The following is a 12,268-nucleotide window of genomic DNA, read 5'->3' on the forward strand; positions in this document are numbered from 1 at the left end:
GAAAAAAAGACAAAGCAACAAAATATTCTTGTCGATATTTTCTGCAGGTCCATCTAGTTGTAGGCTGTTTGGATTTATCCTTTCAAAGTCATTTTTTTCTTTGTGAGTCTTGAGAACCGTTCTCACACAGAAAGCCCCGCAGGACTGAGAGAGTATCTGACCTTATTTGATAGTAATGCACTTTAATGTTCAATTAGTAGATTAAAAACATGCCCTTCTGTGCTTTAACAGTCCATTACCCTCAGCAAAATCACATTTGTCACCATTTTTGAACAAGTCTTTATTACACTTTACATGAAGCATGAAAGATAAATATGCATATTTAGTCATCTGTTCTATCCCTCCGGCCCCGGGAGAGTCTCATGACACCGTCACCACAAAAAGCTTTAGTTATACATCACCCGCGAGTAAGAAGGGTAAGTCATAGCCATTAGTTGGTGACACTTTAGTCATGTTTCTATATATTGTAATAAAAGAGAACTTTGTGAAACAATGAAGTTGTGGTCATTGTCTGACTATTGGCATCATATTGTATTTAGGTCGAATATCCTGAGATGGTGAATTTCTTAATGTAATTTTACTCTCATAGACATAGAGTTAAAGGGGTACTCCGCCATAAAATGTTTGCTTTCAAATACACTGGTGTCAGAAAGTTATATAGATTTGTAATTTACCTCTGTTTAAAAGTCTCACTGCAGGAAGTAGTATATTCTTTTCAGTCTGACACGGCGCTCTCTGCTGCCACCTCTGTCTGTGACAGGAACTGTACAATTCAGAAGAGGATTTCTATGGGGATTTGCTGCTGCTCTGGACAGTTCCTGACATGGACAGAGGTGGCAGCAGAGAGCACTGTGTCAGACTGGAAAGAATACAACACTTCCTGCAGGGCATACAGCAAAAGTAAATGACAAATCTGTATAAGTTCCTATAACCAGTTGATTTAAAAGAAATATTTTTCACTGGAGTACCCCTTTAACTCCTTCCTGCATCAGGGCGTAACTGTACTCTGAACCGCCGCAATCCCGGGTGCTATGTGCAACTCGGGACCTCGGCTGTTTGCAGGCGCAGTCCGATTTAAAACCTGCTAATTATACATTTAAATGAAGCTGTGAAAACTGACAGCTGCATTTAAATATTATTTTCCCCTATCTCTGGTGTCTAGTGCGATGCGATCGCGGAGATCCCTTCTACTTACCAGGACAGCGCTCAGTGTCGCACTGATGCTGATCTCGGCTCGGCAATCCATCTATCTGGGCTGCTGCAGACCAGAGTAATACAGTAATGATCTGATCGATCAATGCTGTATAAAGTATACTGCAGTGATCTCTATGGGAGATCACTGCAGTAATACTGAAAGTCCCCCAGGGCGACTAAAAGTTAATGTATACTGTAAAAAAAATTATTAATAAAAAATCCCCTCCCTGAATAAAAGTTTGAATCACCCCTTTTCCCATTTTATAAATAAAAATAAATAAATAAACAAACATGTTTGGTATCGCCGCGTGCGTAATCCCTGCAATGTTAAATTATTACATTCTGGATCTCGCACGGTAAACGTTAGCGCAAAAACCCACCAAAGTGACATCAAATCCAGAAAAATTGTAATAAAAATTATCAAAAAGTGGCATATATGCAAGTAAGGTACCGATAGAAAGAACACATCATGGCGCAAAAATGACACCTCACACAGCCCCATAGACCAAAGGATAAAAGCGCTATAAGGCTGGGATTAGAGCAATTTTGAACACACTTAGTTTTTTTTAAAAAAGGTTTTAATTTTTTTAAAAGCTGTCATATAAAAGAAAAGTGATATAAATTACATATCGTTGTAATCGTACCGACTTGATGAACATATATAACATGTCAATTTTACTATCAAACGAATGGCGTACACACGAAACCCCCCCCAAAGTGAAAACAAATTCCTTTTTTTTTTTTTTCAATTTCACTGCACAAATATTTTTTTTTTTATTTCACAGCATACTTTATGGAAAAACTAAGTCTGCCATTGCAAAGTACAATTAGTGGTACAAAAAAAAAAAAAAAAAAAAAAAAAAAAAATATATATATATATATATATATATATATATATATATATATATATTAATTTTTTTTTTTTTTTTTTTATTTTTTTTTGTACCACTAATTGTACTTTGCAATGGCAGACTTAATTTTTATACATATATATATAATTTTTATATATATATATATATATATTTATATATATATATAAAATACAGTACATGAAGGGAATGGATCAGTGCAGGGGTCCGGGTACAGCTTAGACAACCCTGCAGTTCCCAACACAACCACTGGTGGCAGCAGAGGGGTCCATGTAGCTATTACTGCTGTCACACTGTGGAAGTGTAGATGCTGCATATGAAGAAAATCAATAAATTTATTTTAATAAAGTTATATTACAACATAATATAACAATATAAACCAAAGAATTAACAATAAATAGCTAAAATATTTAATTCCCCCCCCAGCTATTTACGGGTTAAAAAACAGCTTTGAACACTACTTCAATATATCAGGTGTGAACAGAGTGGTAAGAAGCATATACATGTATAGGAGCTCCGGCCGTGACAACTCCCGGCACCAAAGCTCTGACGAGAGGTGGACGGGCGCCAAGCGATCACGTGACCGGCAACTCCACTAAGCTTTGCTGACCAGCAGGTGGCGCTCTGTACAGGGAATCGTCAGCCTTCCTGTACAAAGATGGCGCCCATCTCCTGACGGAAGTCGCTCTGTGCCGCCTCACTCTTGTGTTTCCTTCTCGTCTGTGCCGGAAGTCGCTCAGTCTCAATGATAGACGCTATGGAGCAGGCGAAGATGGCGTCTCCGAAGAGTGCGCCCAAGGATGCTCAGGTGCAGGGGCTGGGGAGGGGGTGTTATGCATCCTGGGAGCACTGGAGTTAACTCCACCTCTTTCCCTAGTAGTCACTGCTTAGAGGGCTTGTCCATATGATGATTATTTCTCCCAGGTGATGGGCAGTCTGGTTCAGTATCAGCACTGTTCACCTATGTGGTGCAGAACTACAACTCCCAGCATGCCTGGATAGCTGTGCTCATCAGGTTACTTTCACGTCTTTACATGTTATACTGCAGGGGCGGCTCCATTAAGTTCAATAGACAGCGTATAGCCATCAGGTGACCCCTGTTCAGTCCATTTATGAGAATATTGTGTTATTCATCAGTATTGTAGACACTTTGGAGTCCCACAAAACACTGTGTCCACTCAGGACCAGAGCGACACTAGTGGGCGACGCCTGTCCGTCCATGCAAAGCCGTGGGCTCCAGCCTGTGACTGTGTAGATGTAACCTTCCCAGCATGCACTGAGAGCCCGCGGACCTGGACTATTTGTGTATGTATTACATGGATACAACATGTTTCTAGCATCGTGTAAGAGGAGAACGGGTCACCAAACCAGAACAGTGTGAATGAGGACAATAGGGACGTCACCTAATAATATGTCATATTTACTCCATCTTCTCCTTACAGGTGATGGCGCAGATTCTAAAGGATATGGGCATCACAGAGTACGAACCTCGGGTTATTAACCAGATGCTGGAGTTCACATACAGTAAGTAAATCTTAGTAGTTGTGCTCTGTCTTATCTGCTTAAAGGGGTACTCCAAGGTGGGGTTATTTTCAGTGTATGGCCGCCGGTCACTTACCTCTCCAGTTCCAGCCGCCTCGTTCTCCCGTCCCACTGCCGCTTCCTGGTCTGAGCTGTGATTAAAGACGTGACGTCTCAAGGCAGCTCAGCCATTCAGCGGCTGAGGCGGGACTCCGCTACGACCGCTGAATGGCTGATCTGTGGCTTCAGACGTCACGTCTCTAATCACAGCTCAAACCAGGAAGCGGCAGCCGCACAGGAGAACGGGGCGGTGCGATCCGGGACCCGGCGCTGGAACTGGGGAGGTATGTGACCGGTGACCTTTATATCCAACCCTTCCCTGGCCGTACAATAAAAATAACCCCAGCCCGAAGTACCTCTTTAACGTATGCGCCTATGAGGCCAATATATATGAAAGAAGTGACCTTTTTGCATACATCTTGGCCCAATACGTCAAGTAAAGTCCCTTTAAGGATAAATTCACGCGGGCAGATCTGCCGGGAGTCTCACGCACAAAATCCGCAGCTAATCTGCAATACACATATTAATAATAATAGTAAGAATAATACGTGTATTGCGGATTTTGTGCGTGAGACTCCTGGCGGATCCGCCCGTGTGAGTTTACCCTTAGTGTACCTGTCATTAGAACAAACTTCTGACATGTTCTATCCACATGTCAGAGGTTTGTGTTGGTGGATGTCTGTGTGCTAGGACTGCCACCGATCACTAGAACAAAGGATCAGAAGCGCTTAGCATACTCCGCTCTCATTGCTAATGTTGCAATTGATAGAATTATAATGGAGGCCATGTAAGTTTTGGTAGACGTGATTGCCAGCAGTTCTACAGTCTCCATTATAATTCTGTCCAGTGCTGCATTAGCAGTGAGAGCAAAGGTAAAGGGACAGATCGGCAGAGGTCCTAACACCCAGACATCCACCAATACAACCCTCTGACATGTGGCTATAACATGTCAGAAGTTTGTTCTAATGACAGGGACGTTTTAAAGGGGTTTTAAAATCTTTTTCTTTCACATCAACTGCTTTCAGAAAGTTATATAGAATTGTAATTTACTTCTATTTAAAAATCTCAAGTCTTCCCATACTTATCAGCTGCTTTATGGGTAGTGACTAAATCCCATACCGCAAAGGGACTTCACTGGGTGCGCGCACACAGCTCCCAGGCAAGCCCCGCCCCGGCCGGAATTCATTGGCTGCTCCACTCCGGGCTTCTTATCAGTTAAAATCAGACCCTGCCGGACCCCCGACCCTAATCCGAGCGTTTAGTATTAGGGTTAGGGGTCAGATTAGGGTTACTAAAATCATCTAACGATCCCCTTCCCACACAACAACCCTAACCCTCGGGGTTGGTGCTAATCAGGACGGTTAGGGTTGGGGCTGTGGGGAGGGTTAGACATGAGAATCAGTGGGACGTAACCCTAATCCGACCCTCAACCCTAACCCTAATACTAAACGCTCGGATTAGGGTTGGGGTCCGGCAGGGTCTGATTTTAACTGATAGGAAGCCCTGAGTGGAGCAGCCAATGAAATCCGGCCGGGGCGGGGCTTGCCTGGGAGCTGTGTGCGCGCACCCAGTGAGGTCCCTTTGTGGTATGGGATTTAGACACTACCCTGCTTTATGTCCTGCAGGAAGTGGTGTTTTATTTTCAGTCTGACACAGTGCTCACTGCTGACATCTCTGGCCAAAACAGGAACTGTCCAGAGCAGGAGAGGTTTTCTATGGGGATTTATAGAAAACCCAGACAGAGTTCCTGTCTCGGCCAGAGATGTCAGCAGAGAGCACTGTGTCAGACTGAAAATAAAACATTTCCTGCATGACACACAGCAGCTAATAAGTATGGGAATAGTTTAGATTTTTTAATAGAAGTAAATTACAAATCTATATAACATTGATATCAGGCTTCGGGTTTGAGTTTATCCGAACCCGAACAATCGGCATTTAGATAGCGGGGGCTGCTGAACTTGGATAAAGCTCTAAGGTTGTCTGGAAAACATGGATACAGCCAATGACTATATCCATGATTTCCACATAGCCTTAGGGCTTTATCCAACTTCAGCAGCCACCGCTAATCAAATGCCGAAAGTTCGGGTTCGGATCGACTCGAGCATGCTCCAGGTTCGCTCATCTCTAGTTGTGAACAAATCGCAAATTACCACATGGGAAGTCATGGGCGACCTCTCCATTGTTTTATAACGTCTTACCGTGGACTGCTCTTCTTTCATTGTCTATGGGCCACAGAACGTTTGAGTGATGAAAGCAAATGCTCAGTGGTCTCATAGGGGATGAATGGAGTGAAGGCAGTGGTGGAGACAAGTGTGATCCTGTTCTCAGGATTGGTGGGGGGCCCCAGTGGTTGGACTCCCACTGATCAACTTAAGTTGAGGTTGGAATACCCCATTAAGAACCATTCCATACACATTGTCTGAGCAGGTGCCATATGTTTCTGGCAGCTTCTCGTTTCTGTAAGACTATAGGCAAAGTATTTTTTGGACATGAGATTTGTTCCTGACCCCACTGTCTTTGTGTACACACATCACTTAAGTGTATGCGGTAGCACGTCTGCCTGTACTAGGGTTTCTGGGGTACAGCATTCTCCCCTTGATGTGATATTTGGATGTGTCCTCTTGTAACACAATATTTGCTTATATTATTCAGGATATGTGACCACAATTCTGGAGGATGCCAAGATTTACTCCAGTCACGCCAAGAAAAATAATATTGACGCCGATGATGTCAGACTAGCAATCCAGTGTAGGACAGACCAGTCATTCACCTCTCCTCCTCCAAGAGACGTGAGTAGCCGATTTTATATCTCTCTGTGTAGCTGAGCATCCAGGATGAATCGGTAGTCTACCTTTATTGTGTTCTATCATTTACAGTCTACACTCGTGTTATCACTGACGCTGATTTCTGTGGAGGTTGGGGGTCAAGTGTAATGGAATTTCACTGCCTGAACCCTTTGTTCTCAGAACGATAAGCCACCAGTAGAGATGTCTGGTTGTGGCTTACCGCTCCTACACAGAACACAGGCACGTTTGACTGTTATTGAAGTTGTATAGCCATCGTAAGGAGTGCAGCTTTTTATTTCAGTATATTAGTGGTTATGCTTAGTAAAGGGATGGGGAACCTTCAGCCCTCCCCCTGTTGCAAACTATAATTCCCATCATGCCTGGACAGCCATACTTGCTTAATATAACAAGTTTCTTACCTTACACATTCCCTGCTGTTGTTTATTTTGTGACTTATGGACAGCATCCAGTCTGTGTTGATGTGACGCACGACTATGAACGTAACCAGCTTGTCACTATTGCATGCAGTGATTGTTGTAGTCACAAGTTGAGTATGATTTGTCATCACATTAGTGTAGTATACTGACCGGCGGGGATCCCTGGAGCTGTTGGTGCAGGAGCAGTCGACCGTCTATTATCATTAGAACACAGGGTTCAAACCTCGACCCTTCAGCCACTGCAAAACTACGATTCCCATCATGCCTGAGCGGCCAAAGCTTAGGGTTTAGCTGTCCAGGCATGACGGGAATTGTAGTTTTGCATCAGCTGGAGAGCCAAGGTTTGACACCTTCGCATTAGAGAGATACAGGTTATATTTGCCATCGTCCAAAAAAAGAGTAACGCAAAGTATTTTTGTTTTACGGTTAAAATTAATGTGGAATTCTGCCTAAAGCTGAATTTGAAATTCTGTTTTTCCTTCCTCAGTTTTTACTAGAAATCTCAAGACAAAAGAACCAGACACCTTTACCATTAATAAAACCATATGCTGGACCCAGGCTGCCGCCAGATAGATACTGCCTGACTGCTCCAAACTACAGACTGAAAAATATACAGAAGAAGGTATGTGTATGGGAACGGTCATCTGCCGAGATCTGAACATTAACAGCACAGGGATTCCTTCTGGGAACCTATCTTGTATATTAGAAATTGTATTGCATTTGGAAGAAGTTGTTCTTCTTATACTTATTCTACAATTAATTTAAGTTCCTCACTTGTAAGAAATAGTGTCCTGGTATTAGGGCAGGGGTGAGGATTAGTGTTGAGCGGACTTCCTGAAGACGTCTACTCCACACTATTGAGGATCTCACCTGTCTGAGCCATAGACAGGACACAGAGTGATGTGTATGATGAAACAGCTGCCGCTGCGACCTCAATCAGTATGGTCGTGATAACTGGTTCCCTTTAACTCTGAGCTTGAGTTCCTTCCTCACGCCAGACTTAAAAAAAAAAAAAAAAAAAAAACCCAGGTCCATACGTTTTGTGCCACGGTACGATGCTTTGCATATAGAAGTCATGTTAGTTAGAAATGGGTCTATGCACAACACTCATTGGGTCTCATATAATTGCTTTGGCAACTGTGCTGCCCAGCGGGAACCTGCATCTCGCACTGAAGAATGGTTAGGAGAATAACTATACGTGTATGAGAATAAGTGCCCCTGCGGTAGACCAATATAGAGACGGCTCTATCCATCCCTCATGCTTTACACTGAAGTCTGGATTAGTAAGTTGCTGTATTTAAAGTGTTTCTGTCGTTTACATTTTTTTTTGCAGAAATCAATAGTACAGGCGATTTTAAGAAACTTTGTAATTGGGTTTATTAGCCGAAATGCATTTAAATCATGAAAAAGCAGTTTGAAGCTCTCCCCCCTCTCTTCATGGTTCTCTTATGGAGAGGGGAGGGTTGGAGGGAGATGAGGCACCAAAACAGGACAACAAAGAGTTATTTTATAGGTACATCACTGGGCTATCTCCTTTGAAGTCAGCACTGACCTCTCTGACCTCTGAATACCGGCTTTCACACAGTTCCCACTGTGTAATCCTTTGGTCTCTGCTCTCTGCCCTCTGTTCTCTCCTCCCCCCTCCCCTCTCAATAGGTTACACTGGGCTCGACTGATGTAAAGGACTCGAGATTTCCTGATAATGAGCAGTGAATGAGAGAGATGAGGCAGCGGGGGGGGGGGGGGGGGGGGGGGGACCTGGGGAAAGGCTTTTTGAATGCAGATAATGGCATATTTACCTAATAAACCAATAACAAAGTTTCTTAAAATCGTCTGTACTATTGATTTCTGCAAAATAAATAAATAAATTAAATACGACAGTGACACTTTAAGGACAAGTTAGCCACTTCTACTATCTTCCCAGAAAAGTATGTCTGCAAGGTCCGTCTTCATACGGCAGTAAACTTGTAGTTATTTCCACCCAGAAGAACTTGTAGAAGACTGTAGATGGTTGGTGTATTGTTGTGTAGGTTTTATGTTTATATTGCTTTTCTCTGTAACAGATCCCATCATCGGCGAGCAGAATAACTGTCCCAAGATTGAGTGTGGGAGCCGTGTCAAGCAGACCCAGTACACCTACGATAGGTGAGTATTACAGCTGGCCGCTGCCCTTTTAAGATTGATTTTAAGGGGTGAAACAAAACAAATCTGCGACATTATAGTTCGTATTGTAGTGTGGTGTAGTCTGTGTGTAGGTCCATGGTTTTGGAGTTATCCCCTACCCACAAACTAGGGAATAACTAGCTGATTGTGGGCTTCCAGTGTGTCCTTTGTGTCTCAAGTGAATGAAGCAGCAGCATGCATGCTCAAATGCTGTTCTATTAAAGGGGTAGTTTAGAAAAAAAAAAAAATCCTTTAAATCAACTTGCGCCAGAAAGTGCCAGAGATTTGCAATTTACTTCCAATAAAAAAATTTCAAGTCTTCCAGTACTTATCAGCTGCTGTATGTCCTACAGGGAGTGGTGTATTCCTTCCAGTCTGGAGAGTAGGAGAAGTTTTCTATGGGGATTTGCTGCTGCTCTGGACAGTTCCTGACATGGACAGAGGTGGCAGCTGAGAGCAATATGTCAGACTGGAAAGAATACACTACTTCCTGCAGGACATACAGCATCTAATACATACAGGGAGATGTGAGATTTTTTTAATAGAAGTAAATTACTACTCTCTGGCACTTTCTGGCACCAGTTGATCTGAAAGAAAACTTTTTTTTTTTTTTTGGTGAACTACCACTTTAAAGGTGGTATTGCCATCTCAGCTTGTTATCCCATATTCATAAGATAAGGCTGTTCACTGGGGGTCTGACCGATGGGATCAGCACTGATCCCAAGGACAGATATGCAGTCTTAGGCCATGTTTACACTTTGTAAAACACCGGCCGTTCTGTGACCTGGACGGGTCACAGAACGGCCAGTGTTTGAGAAGATCATTCCAGCCGGTACCGCAGTACCGGCCGGATGTTTTTTATTTGCGATGAATTGGGATGCCGGCACAATCCAAATTCACCGCTGAACACAATGGAGCATGTGGCTGGAGCCGTGCGCTCCATTGTGTGCACTGACATGACTCTGCGGCCGCAGAAAACTGACCTGTCAGTTCTTTGTGCGACCGCTAGCGACTCTGGGCTGAGTATATCTGGGCTGAGTTTATACTATGTGTATACACTCCGGCCAGGATTCCCTCTAGCTCCAGTACTATGTTAGTTAAGTATTAATCATGGCCGTTGTTGCAAAACGTTGTGTGAACGTAGCCTTACTCCGCAAGGAATGGAGTGCTTACCTCATTCTCTATGATGCCGCTAAATGTTTCCGAGCTTTGCACTCTAATCTATTATCTCATTTCATGGCAATCTTTTATTATTATTCTGAGTTACTTGGTTGTTGTCACCTCAGGCACCCCTGCAGCTCAGACAGTGTCCGTCTCTAAAGTTGGCGGCACCCCCGTGGCTCTTACTGGCCAAAGATTCACAGTCCAGATCCCGACTTCACAGACTACAGTTAAAACAGGTTAGTATACATTCTGTAACTCCAATATATCATCATAGTAACATGGATTGCATCGTGCTAGGCTTTAAGAAGCATCATGTCAGGCTGTGTATTAATACTAGAATTGTTAAAGTCGTTTAAATTTTTTTTTTGCAGAAATCAGTAGTACAGGCGATTTTAAGAAACTTTGTAATTGGGTTTATTAGCCGAAAAATGCATTTTTATCGCGACAAAGCAGTTTGAAGCTCTCCCCCCTGTCTTCATGATTCTCTATGGAGAGGGGAGGGGTGGAGGGAGATGAGGCACCAAAACAGGACAACAAAGAGTTAATTTACAGCTACATCACCGGGCTATCTCCTCTAAAGGCAGTACTGACCTTTCTGACCTCTGAATACTGGCTTTCACACAGTTCCCGCTGTGTAATCCTGTGTTCCCTGCTGCCGACTAATCTCCCCCTTCCCTCTCCATAGAACATACAGGGCCCGACTGATGTAAGAGTCGAGATTTCCTGATAATGAGCAGTGACTGAGAGAGAGGAGGGAGGGGACCTGGGAAAAGTCTTTTTAAATGCAGATAATGGCAGATTTGCCTGATAAACCCAATTACAAAGTTTCTTAAAATCACCTGTACTAGTGATTTCTACAAAAAAAACAAAACTACAGTGACACTTTAAGGGGCAGAAATTACCAAAACAATTGGAACGTGTGTCTTGTTGTATGGCTTTTCACATTATGGACATTTAATGTACTTTTATAAACTCACAAAGTCTGTAAGACCCTTTGCACTTGGTAAATGTGCGATGACATAAAAGCGAAAAAAAAGCTTTTGACATGTCCGAGGGACTGACTGGGAGGGAAGCGCGATGTAATGTGCTTCACCCAGCTGTATTTCCTGATGGTATGAGTTCTCAGGAGTGAGCCTGGTGCGCTGTAACATGTTGCTTTTACAGTGTATGTTCTATAAATTAGCTGAACACCAGGGGGCGCCATAACAAGTCTGTTACAGCAAGAGAATCATTTGTAAACCTTTCAAAATCTAAAATGTTGCTTGTGTGAGCAGAGTAATGCAATATTTAGTATTTAGTGCGTTGGCGGCCCCTTTATTATCTACAGCTTCTTAAAATCCTCAGTCCTTACATTGGATATATTAGGATCACCTTATAGCCATTTGGCTGTTTTCTATCAAAGTATAACTTTTTTTCTTTTCTATCTTCCAGCAACACCTACAACTCCCACGGTGCAGAACGTCCTGATCAACCCATCGCTGATCGGCTCTAAAAACATTCTCATTACGACTAACATGGTGTCCTCCCAGAACGCAGGCATTGAATCCAACGCCTTAAAACGGAAGCACGAAGATGACGAGGACTATGATGCCATATGAACATTGTATTTGTGAACAATCTGTACAGTGTGCAGTGAAAGGTGGAAGAACTTTTTTTAACTTTTTGTGACAAATCATGGCCCTTTTTTTTTTTTTTTTTTTTTAAATATATATAAAGACTGAAACACGGATTAAGATAAACCTCATCTAAACCTTCACAATTTCTTTTTTAATTTGCTGTAAGTAATATATGAATATGGACAAGTGTTTCTGGTGATAACAGAGATCCGAGATATTAAAGAGTATAATATGGGACAAGTGGTATCATTCTCAAAGTTTTCTCAATATGGAAAATTTATTAGAATCTAGGCCTTCAAGTAGGTGTGAGCTGAAACCTGTTCTGACTCGGAGCTGATGTAGATTTGATGCCTACACAGTCAACATTGGATGTGCTGGATTTATAGTGTTGTACACCTGATAAATTGGGCACCATTGTACACTAGTGAGTTTCCTTAAAGGACACCTATCACCCCCCG

General features: G+C 42.7%; 1 protein-coding gene across 1 annotated transcript; it reads left to right on the top strand.

Moving 5' to 3' along the window:
* Positions 1-2,795: 2,795 nt before the first annotated feature.
* Positions 2,796-12,042, top strand: LOC138803064 (transcription initiation factor TFIID subunit 9-like). The gene is made up of 7 exons (XM_069986894.1): positions 2,796-2,871; positions 3,506-3,587; positions 6,297-6,433; positions 7,355-7,489; positions 8,931-9,012; positions 10,317-10,430; positions 11,626-12,042. The coding sequence occupies exons 1-7, from the start codon at positions 2,809-2,811 to the stop codon at positions 11,790-11,792; spliced, it is 780 nt and encodes a 259-aa protein (XP_069842995.1). The 5' UTR covers positions 2,796-2,808; the 3' UTR covers positions 11,793-12,042.
* Positions 12,043-12,268: the final 226 nt, after the last annotated feature.

Source organism: Dendropsophus ebraccatus, chromosome 10, assembly GCF_027789765.1.
Source record: "Dendropsophus ebraccatus isolate aDenEbr1 chromosome 10, aDenEbr1.pat, whole genome shotgun sequence".
NCBI lineage: Eukaryota > Metazoa > Chordata > Amphibia > Anura > Hylidae > Dendropsophus > Dendropsophus ebraccatus.